Genomic DNA, 24,961 nt, shown 5'->3' with positions numbered 1-24,961 from the left:
GCTATATGTTTTGTTCTGTTTCATATCAATGCAAAATTTATAATTCTAGTGAATTCTAAAGGATACTGGGGCTGATTCAAATCTAGCATTGCTTTTACACTGGTTTAACTTGATTGAATTCAACAACAGTAATGATTAGGGCCTTACCAAATTCACGGCCATAAAAAACGTGTCATGGACCATGAAATCTGGTCTCCCCGGTGAAATCTGGTCTTGGGTGTGCTTTTACCCTATACTGTACAGATTTCAGGGGGGAGACCAGCGTTTCTCAAATTGGGGGTCCTGACCCAAAAGGGAGTTGCAGGGGGGTCATGGTATTGCCATCCTTACTTTTGCGCTGCCTTCAGAGCTGGGTGGCCAGAGAGAGATGGCTGTTGACCAGGTGTCAAGCTCTAATGGCAGCACCCTGCCAGCAGCAGCAGAGAAGGTTGGCAATACCATGCCACCCTTACTTCTGCGCTACTGCCATCAGAGTTGTGTGGCCGGAGAGTGGTGGCTGCTGACCGACGGCCCAGCTCTGCAGACAGCAGCACAGAAGTAAGGATGGCAATACTATAGCATCCTTACTTCTGCACTGCTGCTGGTGGCAGCTCTGCCGTCAAAGCTGGGCTCCCAGGCACCAGCCAGCCCTCTCCAGCTGTCCAGCTCTGAAGGCAGTGACGCTGCCAGCAGCAGTGCAGAAGTAAGGGTAGCAGTACTGCAACCCCTCCCCTCCCCCCACAATAACTTTGCAAATCCCACCTATCACAGCTCCTTTTTGGTTCATGATCTCTACAATTACAACACCGTGAAATTTCAGATTTAAATAGCTGAAATAATAAAATTTATGATTTTTAAAATCCTATGACTGTGAAACCGACCAAAATGATCCTGAATTTGGTAGGGCCCTAGTAATGATGATTTACACCAGAGTAAGAGAGGAGAATGAGAACCAGTGAGCTTGATTCATCTACACTGGGATATGGAGGTCATGTCTACACTTACCAGGCATTGACGCTGCCGTGATCTATGCACAACGCTCTCCCATCAACTTACCTTACTCCTCTCATTCCGGTGGAGTACCTGAGTTGACCGGAGAGCGCTCTGTGGTTGATTTAACGGGTCTTCACAAGACCCGCTAAATCAGCCCCCGCTGCATCAATCGCAGCAGTGTCAATCCTCGGTAAATGTAGACATGGCCTCTATGTCCTGGTGAAGATTAATCAAGCTCAGTGGATCTCATTCTCCTCTCTTATTCTGCTGTAAATCATCATTACTGTTGTTGAATTCAATCAAGTTAAACCAGCGTAAAAGCAATGATAGATTAAAATCAGGCCCAGTATCCTTTAGAATTCACGAGAATTATAAATTTTGCATCGATATGAAACAGAACAAAACATGAACAGCAACACTTACAATCAGCAAAACAATTGAACATCATATAAAAAGATAATACCTTTGATAGTCTCTCTTCAGCAATTTCTTTCTCTCTCTCTTTTAGGTGCTGAATGTCAGAGTGCTTGTGACCACTGTAGAAGTCCAAGAATGAGAATTCATCTTTCTTATGTGCAAAGGGAACCATTTATAACATAAGAGCTGCACAAGAAAAAACTAGTAATAACTTGTAATTTTCTTAATGCTTGCTCAGAGTCTGATTACCATATAATCACAAAATATAGTTCTGGAAGCAGTTTAAACTTTTATATCCTTAAGAGTTTTAGTTACCAAAAATACATTCTCTCCAAAAGAAAGATTTTTGCTATGGGCAGTGAAATCAGCATTTTAATTAAAAAACAGTTTCATTTGGTGTTGGTTTAAGAACAGAAGTGTCTAATACAGAGCTTAATGATAAACCTCAGGGTTTCAAGTAAACATTTTTAGCTGCCACAATTTTGATACTCCATATGGATTGCAGAAAACAACTCCCTTCTAAGAGAACTCAAAGGTCTTGCTCAGTTAAGAGGAAATGATTTTTATTCAGAATATTTAGAGACTTGTTTGAGTTTAACAGGAGATAACAAAAACACTCAAGAAACAGTTGGAAGAAAAGATAAACTATCAGAAAGCAAAAAAGTATGTTTATTTTTCTTTCATGAATCACTTGTGATTATCTTTAATATTTTAGAAAAACTACCGGTATGTGAGAAGACATTTACATATACTATAGGCAGGGCTGGTAGCAAGGCCTATTATGCAGACTGCAGAAGATGTGTACAGGAAGAGAAAGGATTGTCTCATGGGGAAGGCAATTGAATCTTGCCCTGGAAATCTGAATTTCATCCCTGCCAGACTCCCTGTGTGATGCTAGTCAAGTTACTGACCTCTTGTGAAAAGTTTCTTATATATTCCTTATTTACTAGGTGCCTGATTTGAGACCTTGTGATCTGATTTGCAGAAGAAGTGCTGAGTGCTAGCAGCTGCAATTAAAGTCAATGGAGTTGAGGTCTGAACATATTAAGTGCTACATACTTTGAAAAAATCACGTCCACGTGTCTCATGCTGGGCACCCAAAATTAGTTGGTACTTGACTTCTCTTTGAGCCTCAGCTCCCTATCTGTACAACTTTGTAATATTCTAATTTTCAATGCTTTCTAATGGAAAGGGAGATTCAAGTCCTACCTTATATCCAGTTGTAAGGTGCCACACCTTTGTGTCTGACTTGTCCTTTATTACATTAAGTTTTTCCTTAATTGATTAATAATTAGTAGTGACAAAATCTCATATTACACTGATTTATGCTTCAAAACAACTTCATATTTAACACTTTGTAAATCCTCTAGGGAGTTCATCAAACAGAAAAACACCAGAACAAATGAAAATTTGGAGGGAAAAAAAAAAGTCTAAAAGCAAGAGCTCAGCCTGCAGATTCAGACAAAGATCATACTTTTTAAAATCTACGGGTATGCACCAGTTTGAAGCCTTTTCACTAATCATCTTTCCATTTTGCACAAAGCATAGAAACAGTTATGTTTCTTACTGTCAAAGTTGAGGTGTGGAATCCTGACTCCATTTAAGTCAATGGGAAAACTCCAATTGATGGCACTGGGACAGCATTTAGTTTTGTCTATTTTTCTTAATATGGATAGTGTTTATATTCTATTACTTTTCCCAGTTAAAAGTTGCATGAACAAGTAGTTAGGAGTTATAAACTTGTTTCTTTTATAACTTAATTATTGTACTGTAATCATTAGAATTGCCTTTGAAATTGCAATTTACTGGCCATTAAAGCATACCATAAAAGTAGGTTTCATTGAGTTTTCTTAGTTTAACTAGTTCTGATACTGCAAGTATGATATTACACATACTGTAAAGATGAAGAATTACAATTTAGTTTACATAATCACTTAAGGGTTAGGACAGCTTTTTACCAGTTCTTCCTTTCTCTCTGATACTCTTCAAGCTGACTCTGTAGGTTCCTATTATTCTCTGTTAATATCTGCATTTCCAGGCGCAGGTTTTCTAGTTCACATAACTGTCCCTAAACCAAGCAAGAAAAACACGTTATTTGAACACTACACCACAATTCTTGTTTTCATTTACAAGTAAACAATTTCCAGTAAAGTACAGAAGGAACAAATATTCTGAAACTCTTCAATGGAAGACTTAATAAATTCTCTGTCAAGATCCTATCACGAACATAATTTGGGGAGCAGGCATTGCCCCCTCACCTCAAACGACAAGCCTCAGGCAGGCTCAGAATTTGCCCTTCCACCCCACTCCACATGCAGCCCCGTTGGCCTGACTGTAACTGCTCCCCCAAATACAGAAGTCAAACTACACCTATGGATCCCATACCAATAAAGTGTGAACAAAACTTGCTTTGCAGAAAGCTGGTAGATCAGCAACAGAGATTGCAACAAAGTGATACAAGAGACTATCTTTTTTCAGTCAGTTGATTGCTCTGCTTCTTTAGAATGCTACCAGCCCAGGAAAGGAGAAGATTAAGAGCAGGCTTCCTGCATGGCAGTGCGGAGTGCCAAGCACCAATCCACTAGGATAGTCTATACATTTCATATTAACTTTAACCTTCAAAACTACCTTTTCTGTTTACTTCACATTACCTTTAGCCTTAGGATTTCATCATTTTTAGCTGTTCTTTCTTCATTTAATTCAGATACAAGATGCTCCAGAGTAATTGCAGAAGCTCTCCGATCTGCTATTTCCTGCTCCTGAGTTTCCAGGAATTTTGCCAGATTAACACCAAAATTAGGGGGAGTTTTTGGACTCTGACAAGTAAAAACAGTCATACTGAGAAGGGAGAGTCTTCCCTATACTGCATAAGTATACATTAAAAGATTTTACTTGTTCATGCTGTGTAACTAGGAGACAAATATCAATGTTGTTTACCTTACAAAACAGAAATAGGAGTTCACAGACTATACAACTCTTTTCAATATACAGTCACTATTTCTGTACCCAGGCTAAAGATGTTTTCCCTGCACACACGAACACACGCACTGCTTTGCTTCTTCAGTGAAGTAAACTACAGTACATAATTAAAATGAAATACTATACCTGTGGCAGCGCTATTGCAGCAGAGTCCACAAAACAGTCTAACTGTTGCATTTTTAGTTCATAGTCACTTTTCCTCTTTTCCAGTTCTTCTGTTTTTTTGTCCAGCTATTATAAAGCCCAATCAATTAAAATTCAGTTAGCACTAAAGGTTCACAGAATGTTGAAAGAATTAAAGCAAAAACTAGTAGCTTGTAAGTATGCAAGTTTACGCTATATATTCTGAGTACTTAAATATATTAGACTTCACACTATGTTTTATCGTATCAAGTTCTTCCACATTTACTATACCTATGGTCTTGTTCCCTTGTTGCTCTCCAAGCAAACACTATTTAAAAACATTTAAACAAGGTACTATGTTAGCAGCTAATCTGCTTCTTTTTGACTAGCATTCAGCCTCACTCTAGTTAGGGTACGTAAACGACACAATGAAAATCAAGCTGCGGTGCGTAGTTACGTGTCAGTGAAAGGATCTGGCAGGGTAAGGCAGTGGGGAACCACTCTGGCAGTGAGGAGCTTCCAGAGCCTTTCCCTACTGCCTCCTCTTGTTAGAGCCTCTCTCTGTTGCCAGAGTCTTTCCCTGTGGTGAGGAAAGGCTTCAGCAGGACATTGCAGTGTAGATGGGGGAAGCACTGTTTGGGCGAATGGAAACCTGTACAAGGTACATAGAGAGTGCTCATGTGTCTCTTTACTCACCTAAGCAGTGCCTCACTATCTACATTACTACTTATACTCGTGTTAGGGAAATGTGCAGTGTACATACTCTACACACTCCTGTAAGGAGCATGCAGGATAGATGTACCCTAAGGTAGGTGGATATTTGTGCTCCAAAAGATATTAGGGGTGACTTCAAATCACCCTCTTACTTTGTATCATTTAGACCGCTCACTGGTTATCCACAAAAATTACCACATATGACAAGGAGGAAAAAGAAAACCCTGTTTTGTATCGTTCAGACCTCAGGTTGTTGTGTCTTTATTTCCACTCTCATGTAAAATCAAAGCCTTCAGAATTAACCCTTGTGCTAGCTTGGGACTCCCCATTAGCAAGGTTGTAAAGCTTATCCAGACCTTTGTTCAAAATCCTTTAATTTATCACTGTCCAATGCAGTGAGAAATATATTGTTAACAAAAAGCAACCAGTTAGGGAGGTGTGTGTAGGTTGCAATGTATGATGTAAGTGTCTCAAAAAAATGAATAGCTGACTCTTTAGGAGGAACGTCCTAAATTTTACCTGTTCCTTAAGTTCCTGAATTAAAGCTTCTTTCTTTACTAAGTCTTCTTGTGCACACTGAAGCAATACTGCATGTTTTTTAGAAGCCTCTGTTAACTTGCTTAGCTGCTCAGTGGTATGGTTCAGGTCTTCATACAGGAGTTCTATCTGTTTTATTTAAATGGACAAACAAAAGTAGAAACAGTGAAATAAATAGAAATAAAATACCTTCTTTGGAGGAGTAAAGTGGTGTACAGTAATGGTTTAATTACAAGGGTCCCTTTCCCTCTACCTTTTTTTTGTTTAAATAAAGTCAGAACTAAAGTAAATATTCATCCCTAAAGATAACTTCTTATTTTGGCTATTCTTGATACGCAGTATCTTAGCCCCAGAGCAAAATTTTGTAACAAAGTTTTCAAAGGCACCTTAGGACATTTTAAAGTTACAGTTAAATTATTAGTCCATGTTTTCCATTATAAATAGAGCTGCAGGTTTGTCACGGTGCAGAAAAAGTCATTGATACCATGTTTTCTCAGTTTGGCCATGACTCCTCTGTCTGTGTGTGTGACTTACTACAGGAAGGCTCTAAGTGGGTGGGTTGCCAGCCCAATGCAGAGGGGAAGGGTTTGGAAAATAAGCCCTCCCCACATTTATCTGCAGGGCTGGGCAGCCCCCCACCGCTCTAGGCATTGTGCCCTGGCGGATTGGGTCACAGTACCACTCAGGTTTAGCCTACCCAGGACACTATGCCCGGAGCAGAGAGCTAGGCTCAGCCAGCTGCTGCTGTTGCCTCCATGTGAGTGCGGGGCATGTTTCTCTCAACCCCCAGGCCTAGTGCTTTCAGCCTGTGTCCCCCTGCCCAGTCCCAGGATCCTGTCTCCCTCTTCACTGACCCTAACAAGTGTTCCCCACTTGGGCCCACCACCAAGGGGATAGTGAGGGGAAGAAGAGGTCCTGGCCCCTTCTGGGGGATGGGACGGAGAAGAGGTCCCAGCTGGGGAAGGAAGACATGCCAAGTCTGAGCCCTGATTGCCAGGGCGCAGCCCTGAGAGCACATTGAGAGGTACCATGCCACCCTCCAGGTCCCAGTGCCCTTGTTCGTCATGGAAGATCTGGAATCTGGACTGCAGCCTCTTCTCAATGCTGCGGGGCTCAAGGAGGTCCCAGGGCCTCTCCTCCCAGACTTCTGCATTTGTACTTGGGCAGGGGCTTCCTCAGATGGGCAGAGATGTGAGTACCCCACCCCATTATCTCCTGTGCAGGTGGTAGGTTTCTGGCTGTGCGGCCGCAGGCACTGCTTTCTAGAGCACATCCAATAAGGCAGGAAATGGTGGCTGCTGGGTCTCCCCTCAGAGCCAGCCAAGGGAGAAGGGGAATCTCCCATCTTGTTGTGCTCTGGGTCTGAGGACGACGACAAAACTTGCCTCGGAGGTAACGCTGAACTTCATTTGTTACACAATTTATTTTTTTAAATAAAAAAAAAAAAATTGGAGCAGTCAAGGTAAATTTTTTAGTAACCTGCAGCTTTTACTAAGTTTACCATGACTGCACCATGATTTTTGATAAAGTGCTGTGACAAATCTGCAGCCCTAATTATAACTTCTTGGGGTGTAATTTAAGCTAAAACAATCACGTTTTCCAGTTGTACTTACATAACCCAAATATTGCATAGTTTCAGAAGTAAGTTAGAGAGTTCAGTGTTTTTTTCCTGTTGCCTTACAATTACGTTTCATACTACGCTATAGATACCCGAGTTGGAGCCTGATAAAGTACCTGGACCGACTGCAGTTTAGTAAGCATTTCAGTTCTGGCTTTCACCTCACAAAGACATGGTAATATAGACTCCAAATTAGTTAAGGTCTAAAGCGAAGTCTGCGATCTTATACTATTCCCTAGATCCCTCATGTAGTGGAGATCTATTTGCAGAGAAAGGGAAGTTTGGGAGGTGAACAGTTTGTTCTGGTAGATGCAGGAATGGCGCTAAGTTGCAGAATAGAGGTACTATATATACTCCTGGGGGAATTCTGCACTACTGTGTGTGCGCAGAATTCATGTCCCCTGCAGATTTCTTTGCTTCCCTGCAGAAAAATGGCTGACAGGGAAGCAAAGGGAACCTGCAAGAGCAGCCACGCACCACTCCCTAGCAGCACAGGTACATCCATTTCAAGCACCCAGAGCAGCCGGTGGAAAAGTTGATCACTGCAAGGCTAGGGACATCCCAGCCAGTGGCTCCTACCCTGAGCCAGGATCAGCTGCTAGTCCCAGCTGAGCTGGAAGCAGGAAAGGAAGGAACTTCCTCTTCCCCTGAAAGGAGTGGCTGGGGCTATGTCAGACCCACCCCCAGAAACCTCTCCCGAGCTGCAGGAAGCTCAGCATCCTCTTCTACTTCCTGCCCCATCACTCCTCAGCTGTGGGAGGAGGGGTCACAGTACGGGGGAGCTGCTCCCCATCCACCCAACCCCCGTGCATCTGGACCTACCATACCCAGACACTTCCATCAAGCCTCACACTGTACAACCAGAACCTCCCAAGCCCTTCATACCTGAACCCCACCCCACTGAACCTCAACCCCTGCATCTGGAGCCCCCCTGCACCCAGACGTCCTGCCTCCAGACCCCTACCCCTGCCTCCAGACCACCCTCACTGAGCTCCCTACACTCAACCCCCCACCCTGATAAGCCCCACTCCCCTGCACCCTCCTGAAGGCCCACATCCAGACCCCCCACTCTCCCAGCACCCCCTGCTGAGCCCCAACCACCTTCACCTGGAAGCCCTTGCAGAGTTCCATTGCCCGTGAACCTGCAACCCCTCACCAATGAGCCTCTGTACATCCAGATCCCCCCATACCTAGACCCCTCACTGAACTGCCTGCACCCAGATTGTCCCACACAAAATCCTCTCCACTCCACACCTGGATGCACTCCACACTTGGATCCTGCCTGCCCCACACCTGGTGCAGAGGGGCAGGGCCCAGGGTGTTTCTGGGGCAGGCCCAGGCCTTGTGCTGTGTCAGAGTTGGGTGCAGCTTCACCACCAAGTCCATGTCCCAAGGGTGAGTGGTGGGGAGGCTGCAGGGTGATCTCCCACCTTCGTTCAGCCAGTGGCCTGTGCTCCCCACTTCCATGCTGGATCCTCTGCATTTATTTATTGACAAATAAAGCTTTCAGAATTTTGCATAATTTTAAAATATTGTGTGCAGATTTTGTTATTTTTTTGGTGAAGAATTCCCCCAGGAGTATATGTAGTCTGAACAGACTATTTTATGAAGACTTAGTCAAACCTGAGCACCTTCCCTTGTTAGCTATAGAACATGCTCTACAGAATAAATGGGGATGGCAATGAGAGACTGGATACAGAATATAAAAATAAAACAATTAAAATGGAAAAGATGCAGCCTTAGTCAAACTAACTGTGCATGTTAAATTTTACTCCAGCGGGTGGAGCTTCTGGTTAAAATTATGGGTAAAGGAGAAGCTTCTTAACACAGCAACAGGAAAAAAATGACTCTGTTAAATGCAATATTCTTTTATCATTTTTAGTCAATTATACTTTAAGGACCCGAAACAATTCCCTTTAAACTCAGTTGAATGACTCTTACTAGCTCTAATAAGAGCTGGATCAAGCCTTTGGTATAGGATTAAAAAAAAAAAAAAAAAGTACCTTATTAAATATTTAAGAAAATATTGAAACAATTTTATGGTGTTTGCCAGGTGTTCCACTCAAACATTTGTACTTTTCTTTCCAACCAATGATATTTCGTATCCAAGTGAGGTTAAATTCCATGTAAATGCTTAACACAAAAAAACAAATACATCCAACTCGTCTGTAGCAGAAAATCACAATATGGTACTGATGTTAGCACTCTTACATTAACTTTATCAGCTGCCTCTTTTCTCTCCAATGTTTCTCTCAGCTCCTCAATCTGCCTTTCCTGATCCTCTATGATCGCTTTGTTTTCATCTTTTGCAGCCAGGGCAGAATTATACTTCCACTAAGAAAACAGCAAAGTTAAGTTTCAGGACTATGACAATGCAAGCAAGATAGCTAAGAAAATTGCTAAAAGCAACTCAGCTGTTGCATCTTGGAATCTTGAGATGACAGAACTATAAAATCATGTTTAGAGAATTGTCTGAGATAACGATACTAAAGGTCCAGTGAATGAAGTGTTACTGCTTGCTAAATCCCACACACTAAGGTTTTGCATCAGAACTAAAACTGAGATTAAATTCAATGTCATCTGACTATTTTAAGATCATATCTATTAGTGATAGTCATGTCTTGTTCCCCTTTCCTAGTTCTGTTAATATCCTGTGCAACCATGGGTCAGTCAAAGGCTCTACCTCCAGTATTTGTAAAACAGGTCTGATGCTAACCTACCTCATAAGGGTGTTGTGAGTAAATGTGTTTGGAAAGTACTTTGAGATCTTCCATGAAGGTTGCAATGAAACAGAGAACTATTTCCCATAGGATAAGTGTGTATGTTGGATATACCTGATGTAATATGCACACAGAAAAATTATAGTTCATATTCTGAAGTTGTATGTTCATTTCTATGCTGGGTCCTTTTGGGTTCACAGTACATGTAAAATACTGCATGCGTTGCTGTATTGGTTTGCAATAAAACGAAGTATAAAAGACTGCAAGACCTCTGTTAAAAAAAGGCACACTGTAAAGAAGAAGACAAACGTCTCACAGCTTCAGCGAGAAAGCATGATTTAGTAAGTAAGGGCCCATCTCCTGCAAGTACTTATGCAAGCAAATAACTTTACCATAAGAATCTTATTACGTCATGGGTGCTTGCAAGACTGGAACCTAGGAGTTGTCTCATAACTAGTTTCTTTCCTACAAATGAATTCAGTGACTTCAGCTTCATTTACTGATCTCTCAAACCACCAATTTCTCAGCAAAATTAAACATGAATGTGTCAGCTGATTGAAGTTCACAGGAACTGAGTAGGTCCGGTAAGATAAATGTCTGTCTACTCACCATGTGGAAAAAGTTCAGTTTCCAAGACCACACTAGGCGTAAACTGCTCAGAAGAATACAATTAAAGTTGAAAAAAACTCACCCTACAGCAAATTACGCTGGTCCACATTTATGATAAAATATGTAATTGAAAGTGTTCAGCCTGGCATTTCATTCCATTTTTGTGATACCCAACATTGCCCCACATCATTTCAAAAACAGAACATACATTTATGTCCTCCAGCTCTCTTGTCAGTCCATCAATAGATTCTGTCTTGTGACTAATAGATGTCCTAAGCTCCTGGATTTGGCTCATCAAGTCAGATACAACCTCCTGCAAAAGAAGAAAAATGTTGAACCCCAATTTCACTGGACTTTGTCACTATTTAAATAATTTTTGCTTAGCCCATATTTCACTTTGAACCAAGAAAATATTTTGAGTGTTTTTTTAAATTACTTTGATTAGAGTGTGAAGGAACAGTACAATTTTTGAGGTTAAAAAGCACCTTTCTTTACCCTAAGGTTTCATACAAAATGTTAAATAGCTTATTTACTATTCCAAGATTAAAAGGAAAAAGACTATTTTGTTTAGTCCGACTCTGATCCTCTTCTGGTAGAAGGTTATGAACGTTGCTGTAAGAAGCAGGGGGAAATTTAACGGAGTGAGTCATCTTCAAGAAACTACTACTGGACTCTGGATTTAGTGTGGCAGTTCCCTCCAACCCCATCCAATCTTCCCAAGTTTTTCCTTTGTTATGAAAACAGAGCAAGTCAGGAATCGATTGACCATCCATAACAATGAGCTCCCATATAATTTCTTAAATGTATGTTATACTCAACGATAAAAGTTATTCACCAAAGGAGCTTTCAGAAAACTGGTATAGCTATCTTAAATGAAACATGGATTGATTTTACTGACAGCAATTACAGTGAGATTCTTACTGTGTCATTCCTATGGTTTCTAATTCCAATTCCTCAGCAGATGAGCCTGACTGGAAACTCCCTGTCAATCAACAGGTGATACGTTCATGACCTTGTGTTAGCTGTTTTGTCCAGAAGACAGCACAACTCCCTTTTGTCTTCCCTCTCCAGCTGTCCCCTTATATTTCCACCCTATTTTCTCTGGCACTGTGCCAGCCTTCTTTCCCCAGCTGTCTTGGAGACCCTGTGTCAGATGTATGAGAGTTTTTTTCACCTATTATCACAGTTAGGAAGGGATTGGCTTCCAGCTCTGCTGCAAAGAAGTCAATTTCTTTCAGAACTTGTGAACCAAAAATAAAAAGTAGCTACCTTGTCAGCAGTGTTAGTCTTCTCCAGAGAAGCAATAACCTCTTCGGCAGCAGCCAGATTCTGTTCTAATTTCTGCAACTTTGCTTCCTGGAAGAAACTTTATTTTAGTTATGGAAAAAGCCCTCAATTACCTCTCGTGTACATTTAGTATAAACGTTAACACTAGGAATAACGCAAGAGAGACAGCTGTACTGCTTAATATGCTGGAGGGGCTAAAAGGTATCATAGTAGTTAAAAAGCAACTGTGATTCCTGAAACTTGAAAGCACTGAACTGGTTTTGCTATTAAACTTTAAACAGTTTAATAAAAGTTCTATTGCCATTAATATACAGGAAATCCAAGAAAACCCAGTTTTCAATTGTTAAAATGTGCTTTTATACCTGCTGCTCACATCGTGTCACCATTTCAGAGGACTGTTTTTCCAGCTGTACATTTTCAAGTACTTTCAAGAGTTCTCTAGAAGAGAAGAAGGAATATTCTTCTTGTAAGAGACGTAATCAAAACATAAGAAAAGACAGCTTGAACAAGGAACAAACTATGTAGGTTGGCCTTGGGTCCCATTTAGTTCTAAAGGTTCTTTCACTACCAGCTGATTAATGCTATTCAAAAAACTAATGGTTCAGCTTGCAGCCATACATTGCAGCTGATGCTAGACCTTTCACATACAAAAGAACATTTTTATAATGAAACTGTTCATTAAAAATAATTAAAAAGAAGTAGTGCTGTCTTTAGTGGGTAAAGACACTGACTAAAAATTCATCAAGTAATCATCTCTATACAGCCTGGGTACAAAAATCTTTAATAGGCTTTTCGGAATGGGTGTTTTCAGGTGAACTGAAGGTGTTATTGTTGCCTCATCAGTTTTTTATTGTTTTCTCTTTTTAGAAAGAGAACGGATATCTTAGATACTAAAACATTTTTCTCTTTATATCAAGAGAGAGATAATGGCAATTACAAAATACATGCAAAGATACATCATGCATAGTGATTTCAGAGGTTTAAAGAACTCACCAGTCTTTGGGCCAAAATCATTCCTGGTAGTTAACTCAGAGGTGAATATTTTCCACAACAATGCATTTAGAAGGTTTGCATTTTTATTTTTGGAAAAAGAAATGTATTTTATGGCAAGAACTACAAAAAAATGAAACTTAGCATAGCATGAAACCATTGACTTCAACTGGAAATCAAACCCACAACAATACTCACTTTGAATTATGTTCTTTGTCTTCTTGTAATTGCATTGTTAGTTTTTGATTACGTCCTTTTTCTGTTTCCAAAAGTTCCAAAAGATTCTAAAACACACAATTTTTTTATAACATTCTGTTTGAAGTATATCGATAAAAATATTTTAAACTCTCTTCTGTTAAGAGGCCTTTGGATATTTGGTGTACACACACTCACACACACTTTCTAAAAAAATAATTTAAATCCAAAAGATTAGAAAAGAGGAAGAAAAAATAAAAACTCTCAAAATGCTACACAAAGCATACACAAAACAGAAAAAAAAAAAAAAAAAGAGTTCTTGAACCTGGCCCTGAATAATTCTAAAGGTAAACTCTAGTGCATGCTGACAAGTCAGCAATTTTAGTGCCAACCACCTCAGTTGTCATTATGAGAGATAGCAGTCCTATGGTTAGATAGGATCCTAAATTATTTAAGACTTAAGGGGCACAAATTAACACAATTTTCAATTTAGGTTTTAATTTTTTTCAGTAGTAATACTATACTGTTATTTTTAAAAAGGAATTTATAGTTTCCAGTCTGTCAGTTATTTCTTTAAATGCCAAACGAGAGACCTTGAAACAAGTATGCTGATCAGGTAGCCAGCATACAACACAGAAAGGAGGCAAAAGCATTTACAAAAGCCCTTGAGCAGCCTTGTTGCTGTGTTCTGCAATCACTGAGGTCTGTGAAAGGTTTTCAAGGAAAGCAGCAACTAGATGGCAGGACAGTGATCTAACACCAAGAAGAAATAAATCACTATGGGTACGTCTACACTACGGGACTATTCCGAATTTGCATAAACCGGTTTTGTAAAACAGATTGTATAAAATCGAGTGCGCGCGGCCACACTAAACACATTAAATCGGTGGTGTGCGTCCACGGTCCGAGGCTAGCATCGACTTCTGGAGCGTTGCACTGTGGGTAGCTATTCCATAGCTATCCCATAGTTCCCGCAGCCTCCCCCGCCCCTTGGAATTTCCGGGTTGAGATCCCAGTACCTGATGGGGCAAAAATCATTGTTGCGGGTGGTTCTGGGTAAATGTCGTCAGTCACTCCTTCCTCTGGGAAAGCAACGGCAGACAAGCATTTCGTGCCTTTTTTCCCTGGATTGCCCTGGCAGATGCCATAGCATGGCAATCATGGAGCCTGTTTTGCCTTTTGTGACTGTCACTGTATGTGTACTAGATGCCGCTGACAGAGGCGATTCAGCAGCGCTACACAGCAGCATGCTTTTGCATGACAGCAGAGATGGTTACCAGCCATACTGTACCATCTACCAATCCATAAATTGGTAAAAAGATGATCATGGTTACCAGTCCTTTTGCACTGCACCATCTGTTGCTGTCATAAGTGCCCCTGGCTGCTCTTAGCCAGGGGCGCAAAAGCCAAAATTGGGAATGACTCCCTGAGTCAATCCCTCCTTTTTGGTATCTAAAAATAGAATCAGTCCTGCCTAGAATATGGGCAAGTGTACTAGAGAACCACTGTATATCATAACCAGAGAGCACAGCTGCTCTGTGTCAGATCCTGCAGAAATTATGAGCTATATGCTATTCACAGGGGGTGCTCCTGCAACAACCCCACCTGTTCATTCTGTTCTTCACCCAGCCTTCCTGGGCTACCATAGCATTGTCCCCTCACTTGTGTGATGACACAGTGACTTGTTAGTGAGAAATGAGTGGAAGGCAGCCTCCAGCTGCTATGATAGTCCAGACAGGACATTAAGCAGTGTGTAGGAGAGGAGCCCAGCATCCCACTCCTAGTCCAGGGGCAACTGAATCTTTTCTTTACACATGAAGGGTGGGGGCTGATGGAGCTCAGCCCCCTGTTGCTATGATGAGGATGGTAACCAGCCATATTGCACCATCTACCAGGAAAAATTAGGGGCAGGCACCCTTGATCGACCTAACGGATGCTAGTCTGCATGGTTACCAGTCCTTTTGCACTGCCCCATGTGCCAATAGGCTGATGATGACAATGGATATCAGTCTTATTGCACCATCAGCCACCCATGGCAGGGGGGGAGCAAGGAGGTTGGTGTTGAGTGCTGCAGCATCGTGTCTATCTGCAGCATTCAGTAAAGACAGGGTGACATGTAAAAGAGTCAAGAGAGGATTGTTTTCCCTTTCACTTCTGGGGGTGGGTGGGGGGGTGCGTAGATTGCCGAGCTATGCCCTGACCCACCGCAGACACTGTGTTTGACCCTAGAAGCATTTGGAGCTCAGCCAAGAATGCAAATACTTTTCAGAGACTGCAGGAACTGTGGGATAGCTTGAGTCCTCCAGTCCATGAGCGTCCATTTGATTCTTTGGCTTTCCGTTACGCTTGTCACGCAGCAGTGCGCTGAGCCCCTGCTATGGCGTCTGTCTGGAGATTTTTTAAAAATGATTTTGAATTTCGTCTTCTGTAACGGAGCGCTGATAGAACAGATTTGCCTGCCCTTACTGCGATCACATCCGCATGGTCCATGCGGGAGCTCTTTCTTTATTTTGATTTTTAACTGCATCACCACACGTGCTGATCGGAGCTCCACGCTGGGCAAACAGGAAATATTCAAAAGTTCGCAGGACTTTTCCTGTCTACCTGGCCACTGCATCCGAGTTCAGATTGCTGTCCAGAGCGGTCAGTGGTGCACTGTGGGATACCACCCGGAGGCCAATACCGTCGATCTGCGGCCACACTAACCCTAATCCGATATGGTAATACCGATATTAGCGCTACTCCTCTCGTTAGGGAGGAGTACAGAAACCGGTTTCAAGTGCCCTTTATACCGATATAAATGGCCTCTCAGTGTGGACGGGTGTGGCGTTAAATCGGTTTTACGCTCCTAAAACCGGTTTAAACGCCTAGTGTAGACCAGGCTTAAGACAAGACCATTATTGCCAATGTATAAAAGCACCAACTTTCAAATATTTCAGAGATGCCACTTTTAGCTGGAATTGAAATCTGAACCCTCCACGGTATTCCTCCCAATATTTATCTCAAAAGCAATGCCCAGTTTCTTTACCAACTAGCCCATCTTAATCAAGCCCTGTCAAATGATAATGATTTCTTTGGTAGACAACAGAACTTTAGCAGAAGGTGACTTGATGTCTCTTATAACCAATGGTTACAAGAGTCAGCTGGAAAATTAAATAAACTTCTGGAAGTAACACCTTCAGATAGGACCACTATCAAAATAGTGAATTTTTTTGGCCTAACATTGGTAATGTCATTTTAATGAGATGAGTTACATAATTTGATTAAATGAGAGGTGCAATTATACTGTATAACAGCTTTGGCTTTCTTACATGAAGCTCGGTTTTCAGTGCTTCGCTTTCTTGTTTGTTGTCTTCAAGCTGTTGCTTCAGCTGATCAGTTTCAAACTTCATTACTTCCTGTAAATTGTCATAGTCATCCTGTAGACTTGTTTTTCCTTCAAGAATCTTTTCATGTTCTAGCCTTCATTAAAATTTTTTTTGACATTATTAGTAAACAAGAATTTGTACAGGACAATAAAAATAACTCAATTATATTTTAAAAGCTATAAATAATCCACAGAGTGCAGTCTTGTTTTATAAAAAATGGATGTCATGTCAAGACTTACAGGCTTTGGTTATGTTATTTTTTAATCACAATTCCCAAAATATTAAGAGACACCTCAAGTGTTTTAAGCAGGGCTTTAGAGTGGAGCCCGGAGCTGGAGCGCGGACCAGTAGGTTTTTGCCTGGAGCTGGAGCAGAGCAATTCAAAAATTTGATTGCTCCAAATCCCTGGTTTTAAGGGGCATTGGTGGAGATGGTGGCAGAGAGGCTGTGATGTTTTGGACCTACAGCCACTGTTGCTTTCCTCTAAAAAGAGCCAAGATTTACACCCTTCAAGGTTTTAAGTGATACTTCAGTCACCATCAGTCATTGTTTATCTGCTGATGGTGTGATTAACATATTCACACATGTTTATTCAGTTACATTCTCTCTTACCCAGGCATAGGTTATTTGTCTCACAAGAGCTTTCTGCATATTGTATAGCTTGATTTGTTTTCTTTTAAACTGTTGGCTTGAGGAATATTTAGGTCACTTAATACTTATTAGGGTTAAAAGTAAAAAGTTAGAGGGGCTATGCACCTGCTGACAAAGGTTATGAAACAAAAAAATACAGAGCTGGTAGATTGGTATTTACTAGAGCACCTCTAAAAGGGTCAGTCTCTTAATATTTAATTAGAGGCAACAGTGAAACCATGTCATCAGTTTTGATGCATGGTTCTTGGTCTTCAATATATTGCGTAGAAGATGTCACATGCCACATAACATGTAATCCCAATAGGATGCAATAATGCAGTCAAGACCACTTGTCATCTTGCTTAATGGAAAAGATTTCCCATGCACTGAAATTGTGTTACTTTAGTGCAAATGTGCCTGTTTAATATCACTTGCTATTGAATGATAAATAAAATCTTACCAGTTTCCTGCTCCTAATAGCACTTAATGTCAATTATAGCATGTAGTACAGAAAGATTTTCAATCCTGAATTGCCAACCTTTGAACAAACTGATTTTAAATGTATGTTTTCATTTTAGTTATATGGATTTTTCGATGCACACAACAATGTGAAACAGTGACATCATGGGCAAACTAGAGTGAGGCTTTTAATTTTAGCATTAAAGAACTGAAAAAAAAAACAATAAAAAAAACCAGGCTTCCTCAGCAAATTCAGTCTACTTAAGGGAGGTCAGAACATTTACTGGGAAAAAATTTAAAAAATAAATAAATAAATAAAATCACATTTACAGTAGAACCTCAAAGATACAAACACCAGAGTTATGGACTGACCGGTCAATGGGACACCATGTGAAACTGGAAGTAAATAATCAGGCAGCAGCAGCGACCAAAAAAGCAACACTGTACTGTGCCTGTATTGCATCTTTAAGGTAGGCACATTTGTCCCCACCCCTCCCCCATGAGGGGCAGCCACTTACAGCAAGACACTGGGGCTGCCAGCCCAAGGCAGCTGGAGCTGGCTGAGCAGAAGCAGTGCTGGGGTCTGCGCTTTCACCCCTGCCACCCCTCACCTCCGCTGGAAGGAGGATGTGCTGGTTTTATACACACACCCCGCCCCCAGAGGGGGACACATTGTTTTTTCTTTCTCTCACACTCACACACACGAGACAAGCTTGCAGATTCATGCCAGCACTGAGTAGGGAGCTCAGCTGCTGCTGAAGCTTGGCCTGGAGTGTCAGCTGCAGAGCCTGAACTGCACTTTGTTCAGAGTTAACAGACAACCTCCATTCCTAAGGCGTCCGTAACTCTGAGATTTTACTGCAATGGAAAAGTGATATGGGCACAAATGTTGAAATTAAGGGGGCTTTCCTGTAGTCTCTGATAATTTCACCACCTTTTTTCCCTATCTCCTAAATATACAGGAAATAGTTGAGCCTGTAAAAGCAGTGTGTGTATGTACCAAAAAATACAGTAGTTAATTTGAGCTCTTCTTTATAGGAATGATTATTTACAGTGAAAGTTAGCACATATTAGCACAGAATTAAGAATCTGGATGCACTCTCATGTGGAAGGCTTAGAAACTTCCACTAAGAAGGAGCTGACCACATACCTAACATTATCCAGTTGGAGTTGTACATCCATGTGTCTCATAGAGAGTTGACTCATTTCCTTCTCTTGTTTTTCTCTGAAGGTGTTATACTCCATCTTTACAACAGACAGCTCCTTGTCTGCAGACTGCAGGACAATGCGTAAGTCATGGACTTCACTTTTTAATACTGTCAAAAACATGCAGAAATGTATAAAGTTTTGTTAATTTATAAAACTGCTCACTTGCAGATGCAATACCAGGGATGTTGAAAAAATCTTATGTGAAAGTTAAAAAAAACTACACACAACTCTCAGTAAAAATGGCCATTTCCTCAAAAAACTGGGGGGAAAAAACTTAAGGAGAAAAAAGGAGGTAAAGAAGGGTCAGTGAAGTACTGACTTGTAGAAAAAGTGTACACAGAATCAAAAGGATGCTGCGGGGTGGGGAGGGCATGTAATTGTAAGTCAGAATTGTAAACTAAATGCATGTTAACCCAATTTAATTTTATTGGCAGTGTAATCTTGAGGGTAGATTTAGAATTTTCTTATTCTTTAAGTGTTAAGTTGTTTAAGTTGTATTTTGTATTTTAAAAAGTCATCTTAAGTAGCGTTACCTGTTTACTACACTTGTGAGTTTTAAATATTCTAAGCTAATCATGTATGAGAAGTATGGAAAAAGAAAAGTCCAACTGCTTCTATATTAGCTATATCAGGAAAATGAGTTCAAACATTACTATATTTCTAGATGTCTAACCAATCTAACTGAAATGTCAAAAATATATAGGTATGCTATGTATATGCCCTCAGAATATAATGCAGGCATTCTAGTAGACAGACACCAGTGGGAGTTAAGACAAGTGAAGACAATTTTTAAAACCTTAAAATGATAGACGGGAACAAAGAAGAATAAAGGTTAAAAGTTGCTCCTGAATCTGGGACTGCAGATTGGTAGAATGATCGCGCGTCTTTTTCCTTTTTATTATTTTTAGTTATTTTAACCTTCTAAAACAATATTCCATATTCACTTAGGATGAATCATCTCCTTCCACTGTCTATAACTGGAGATCCTGTGATATAGAGGAGGTCAGAGTAGATCTGGTGGCCTTTACTGACCTTAAACTCTATGACCAACTATGCAGGTTGATCAAGAGTGGACAGGAAAAGTTACTCGTAGGACAGAATTATATATATATATATATCTATCTCATTACCTAACCAAAGCAGTTATTCAGTATTTGTCATAGTAGCGTCTAAACATGAAACCTCTTGAGAAATTCACACAGCATTTCAGTGCTACACAGACTTACTATCAGTCTTGCTCTGAGTGTCTTGAAGTTGTGTTTTGAGAAATGTAATCTGTCCAAGGAGCTCCTGCTGTTCTTTATTCCAGTCACTTCTTTCTGATGAGAATAGCTTTAGAAGAGAAATAAAATTTAAAAATGGAAGGGGAGTATAGGAGTGTATAAATCATAGCTGAAATAATAGAAGTATTTTTATGTGTTGTGTATTTTCCAGCTCTGACTATGTAAGATGCATTTGTCTGTATGCTGAGAAAGTAATTTTGGATATTTATAATCAAACCAATCACATGAGTCCTGAACATTCAAGTGTGTTATGATTGTGAATAGCTTAGTAAATTGGAAGCCTATAGAGCAAGAACTATTGAGGTAATTGAGGAAGCAAATTGAGATAAAAAAGGATCTATCGGCCTCACTTTAAGTACCCTTCACCTGACAATTTAGAACTTCATATCTGCTCCTGAGCTGAAGTAGTGGAAGCATGGGGGAAGATTGATGCTCTTCTCTGTCAATCTCATCTTCCCTTTGCCAGACTCATCTTTTCTACTCTTCCATTACAACTCTCACTATACCACAAAGAGAGCATGTTATCCACGTTATGGCATTACCCTAAAATCTATTCCTTAATTTTACTGTGAGATCACCATTTATAAGCTCTGCCTATCAACAAAAGTGAATTGTATAACTCAGTGGAAGATTCCTCAAACCTAAATTGCATATTTTGTCTTCAGTGACCTTTACAATCTTCCCAAACCCTTAATGATATAGATAACCACTTTAGGGAGGTAAGGGGGCTGAAGGGATTAAGTGACTTAACTCAAGGTCACAGATGGGGGTGCTGTATGGTATGTGTTACATAGTGCATTGTGCATATATTGCAGAAAAATATTCCACACAACTGTTTTAGTTTTGGTTAGTTAGGCTGGATAGATCCACAAATATAAAAATAAAGAAAGAGGACCTGTAAGCTTTATATAGTAATGACAATTTTGTTCATTCACAGATAGAACTAGGAGTATTTTTAGCATTGCAAAATTTTAGGGAAAGTATTTTTTGTGACAACTGATAATTTACCACACATCATGAAATTGGGCAAAAAACACCACCTGTAGGTATCTTGGGTGCCTCGCCATTTATACATTTCCTCTATGATCAAACAGATTTAAATTTTTCAAAATAAGTTTTAGAAAGCACTGATGCTGGCTGTTGTCTAGCTGGTCTTTCTGCTCAATTCTGGTGTTATAATTTTAGCAGTTTTGCCTCTTCAAAATCCAAGTAATTCACTAAAGAGGGGCCAAAAAATAGTTGAGAAATGTGATTGATACATACTCTCTCTCAAAAATCTGATTTACACAGCTACCTCACCTCTTGCATTTGTGCAGAATGATGCTCCAGTTTATCAATATGTTGCTGAAGTTTTATGTTCTTACTTTCTTCCTCATCTAGCTTGATCTGAAGAGTGCTCAGTTGTTCCTGTAACATGGCAGACATGCATAATTAGAAAGCTTTTCTTTCAGTTATTTTCATATGGCATATGGTCAGACCTGCTGTGTACACCAAATACAAAAATCTTGACTATTTTAAGTCTTTATGGCTTGAAGCAAGGACAGTCAGAGAGATAACTATTGGTTTATCAGTACCACAGGGATATCCCTTACTCCCAGTGAACTTCCAGATCTCTGGGAAATCCCTCAAAGCAAAATACAAACATGGGAACCAATCCTGCAAACATACTTAAAGTTAAGAATGTGCATGTGTGTATAAGTTTAAATGGAGGGGCCTGATCCATCAAATTGCTCTTCAGAATAGACAAAAATGGACTAGATTTCTGGGAAGATCTGTGAGATATATGAAATGTTTGAGGGCAGTTCAACAAGGAGTTCTATTATATAAAAGTTTTCATATTAATGAAAATGAGAGCCACATTATCAATATTATCTCAGACGCTTTGCTCTTCTATGGCAAAAGCATCTCTTTTCAGGAAATTTAAAAGAAAGATAAAAGGACTGAGGTTTTACACAGTTTTTAAACAGGCTCTCAAATAATGCAGTCTCTTCTAGCTTTGAAATAAGCCACAGTTTTGAATGATGGTGGCCCTTCTGCCTGAGTCTCCCTGTGATTGAACAGTTTGGTTTGAGTATTCAGGTTTAAATGCCCTGGAGCATGGCATTTCTGCTAAACTAAGACTTCTCACAAAATATAAATGAATAATATGTAAACAGAGAAAATGCATAACAAGTTTGAATTAAAATACCCAACTCTCTTTGTGGCATTTACATTGGAAATGCTAAAGGTGCATAAGTACAGCATAGCATGCTACTACACATCACAATAAATTACTAAAATATTTATTAAACATTTACTTTGGTTTTATAAGTGAATTGTTACATTAAAACAAAAGTTATTTTTGGTGAAAAAATGATATTTCTCAATGGACTATCAAAACATGCTTTTGTAAAACAAACAAAAACAAAAAAACCCAATTACATATGCACTTCCACTCTTATTCTGAAGATTTACCTGCACCATTCTGAGCTCCTCAGCAACGGCCTCATAAGCTTGTTCATTCATCTCTGGAGGAACTGGCTCATTGAAAATATTATCCACCACTTCCCGTGAACTCTGAATATCCATGGAATCACAGACAAAGATTTCAGGGCTTATTCGTGGCACCAGACGAGACCTCAGTTGGTAAGCCTTTGTTGGTGTAGTCATACTCTGTTGCAGAAATTATGAAGGAAGCATTAGTTTAAAATATAAAATAGCCACAGATTATAGTTAAGGCTAAGATTTTGTCACAGATATTTTTAGTAAAAGTCATGGACAGGTCACAGGCTTCCATGAATTTTTCTTTATTGCCCGTGACCTGTCCTTGACTTTTATTAAAAATATCCATGACAAAATGGGGAGTCGCTGGGCAGCTGCGGGGGCCGGCTGGGAGCTCTGGGGGCTTGAAGCTCCAGGGTCCTCCTCCATCCCACGACTCAGAGCTTTGGGGTCTCCTTCTGCCTGTGGCGGCTGGAAGCTGCAGTGTCCACCTGGTGCCTGTGGCAGAGAGGCGCTGTGGAGTCCCCCTCGCCACTAGGGAGATCTGCGGGTCTCAGGTGGCGGGGTACCTCAGAGCTCCTGGCCGCTGCAGTTGGTGGCGGGACCCTGCAGCTTCCAGCCACCTGAAGTCACGGAGGTCTTTGGAAGTCCCAGAATCCATGACTTCCATGACAAAATCGTAGCCTTAATTATAGTGTAACATATTTCATAATTCTATAAACAAAATACAGGATAAAGTAAAACGGTCAAAGCTGGTCAATTATATTCCACACAACTGCATGTTTTTTTCTGATTTGCAACTCAGTTACAAGCAGTAGTGCATCAGGAAGTATTTCAGAACAAAAGATAGAAATGAAGATATCACTTTAATCATATAGTGAGCTCATATACTGAAAAACTTGTCAGGAAAAGTATCTTACACTCTGATTTTTACTAAAGAAATCTTTTGTTTCATCCAACTCAGATGTAACTATATACTGCTGTATTTACAACCTCTCTAACAGATTCCTGTACCTTAATAGTTTCTCTGTGCATTTTATTCAATTGAGAGACTTCATGACGTTTGTGTGCCTTGGTTGCCTCTAAAATATTTTCAAGATGCTGGTTTGCTTTCTGAAGGGACTGAAGTTCTGACTCCATTTCCAGATGCCTTTTCCTGTTTAGACACAAGATTTTACCACAAAGCCCAAAAGTCATCATGCACTCTAGCATCATTAGTCTGACAGTAAGGTGCTGTGTAACTGTCATACTGAAAAACAATTCCAGACACTTTCATCCAAGCCATCAAAATATTTCAATTTTGAGACTATGCTATTTGTAGGATCAGTGGACCCCATTAAAAGAACTATTAAAAGCTGCTTTGTGATCAGATAATTAACAAAATACATGCACACTTAAACATAGCCTTAAAATGGAAAAATCACTCCCTCCTTTATCCAGCAACACCTGAGTTCAGAGCTTCTTGTTTTCTCTAAAGAGCATATTGCATCTTCCATACCAAAACTTTGTGAATCAGAAACCTGAACTGAAGCTTGACGAGATTAATAAAACCTCTAAACATTCTTTTCAAGTATTGTTAAGATAACATTCTTAAGTATTTATTTTAACACGTCAAAGTAATTTATTAAAGGTAAGTAGAAATTTGGGAAGATCTTTCACTGTGTAATATTTAGTAGTTTTGTATGTCAGTAGTGTGATAGATGGCATCATTCACATCACTGCAGTGTCAAGAGTCTTGTGCAAGCATGGATTGTTTGTGAAACTGTTTAGTGTTATCACCATCCACTTCCCATTCTGATCTCAGAGTCAATAACAAAACTTCATGAGCATCAATGGGAGCAGGATCTCAGTTTATTGCTGCTCAGGACAAAGTGGAAACTGGTGCCAATGTATTTGCTGAACCATTACGCGTGTGGGTAAAACTATTTAAGCTTTAATATATGGGTTTTTTAAATGCAAGTTCCTTCATGGCACCTCTCCCCTGCCCACATTCTCCACCTACCAGACTGGAGGGAGGGGAGTTCGGGAGTTCTGCCCTGCGGCAGGGTGGTGGGGCTAGAGGCTTCTGCCCAGTGGGGAGGGTGGTCTAGGGGCTTCAGCCCTGCGGAAGGCATCTGCAGGGGTTCAGGGCAAAATCATGAGAAAGTAAAACACAATGGATTCAGCCCTCCCTTTGTAGCCAAGCGGACTTCTACTATGCAAATCAGGATTTGGGGAGACTGCATACCATAAAGATCTGCTCTCCAGGGACTCCCTACATCCTAATGTGAAGAAGCAGGAGCAGGGTAAGTGGATCTCCAACTATACAAGACTAATGTTATGTCTGTAAACTGTTGCTCAATGGACTGTGATGATATGAGGAGGATTGTT

General features: G+C 40.3%; 1 protein-coding gene and 1 long non-coding RNA gene across 6 annotated transcripts in view; one reads left to right on the top strand and one right to left on the bottom strand.

Annotated features, from left to right (window-relative positions):
* Positions 1-24,961, bottom strand: part of KIF15 (kinesin family member 15) — a 54,585-nt gene that overhangs the window by 10,067 nt on the left and 19,557 nt on the right. For all 4 annotated transcript variants that reach the window (XM_045004887.1, XM_045004888.1, XM_045004889.1 and 1 more), the window contains 16 exons: positions 23,606-23,747; positions 22,565-22,762; positions 21,410-21,517; positions 20,054-20,159; positions 18,769-18,934; positions 16,473-16,623; positions 13,165-13,250; positions 12,339-12,414; positions 11,959-12,045; positions 10,898-11,002; positions 9,572-9,694; positions 5,725-5,871; positions 4,495-4,599; positions 4,041-4,205; positions 3,348-3,457; positions 1,436-1,508 (listed from right to left, as the gene is read on the bottom strand). In XM_045004887.1, the coding sequence (XP_044860822.1) occupies positions 1,436-1,508; positions 3,348-3,457; positions 4,041-4,205; positions 4,495-4,599; positions 5,725-5,871; positions 9,572-9,694; positions 10,898-11,002; positions 11,959-12,045; positions 12,339-12,414; positions 13,165-13,250; positions 16,473-16,623; positions 18,769-18,934; positions 20,054-20,159; positions 21,410-21,517; positions 22,565-22,762; positions 23,606-23,747 (1,948 nt within the window). The remainder of the gene's footprint in view (positions 1-1,435; positions 1,509-3,347; positions 3,458-4,040; positions 4,206-4,494; positions 4,600-5,724; positions 5,872-9,571; positions 9,695-10,897; positions 11,003-11,958; positions 12,046-12,338; positions 12,415-13,164; positions 13,251-16,472; positions 16,624-18,768; positions 18,935-20,053; positions 20,160-21,409; positions 21,518-22,564; positions 22,763-23,605; positions 23,748-24,961) is intronic.
* On the top strand, positions 6,462-24,876 carry LOC123363662. 2 transcript variants are annotated; one of them, XR_006576850.1, is made up of 4 exons: positions 6,462-6,933; positions 18,850-18,907; positions 22,559-22,735; positions 24,757-24,876. It is a non-coding gene; the product is annotated as an uncharacterized LOC123363662 (long non-coding RNA). The 2 variants fall into 2 exon arrangements; XR_006576851.1 differs by having other exon boundaries at positions 24,771-24,868.

This window comes from Mauremys mutica, chromosome 2 (genome assembly GCF_020497125.1).
Source record: "Mauremys mutica isolate MM-2020 ecotype Southern chromosome 2, ASM2049712v1, whole genome shotgun sequence".
Classification (NCBI taxonomy): Eukaryota; Metazoa; Chordata; order Testudines; family Geoemydidae; genus Mauremys; species Mauremys mutica.
This window is presented reverse-complemented; position numbering and strand designations above follow the sequence as displayed.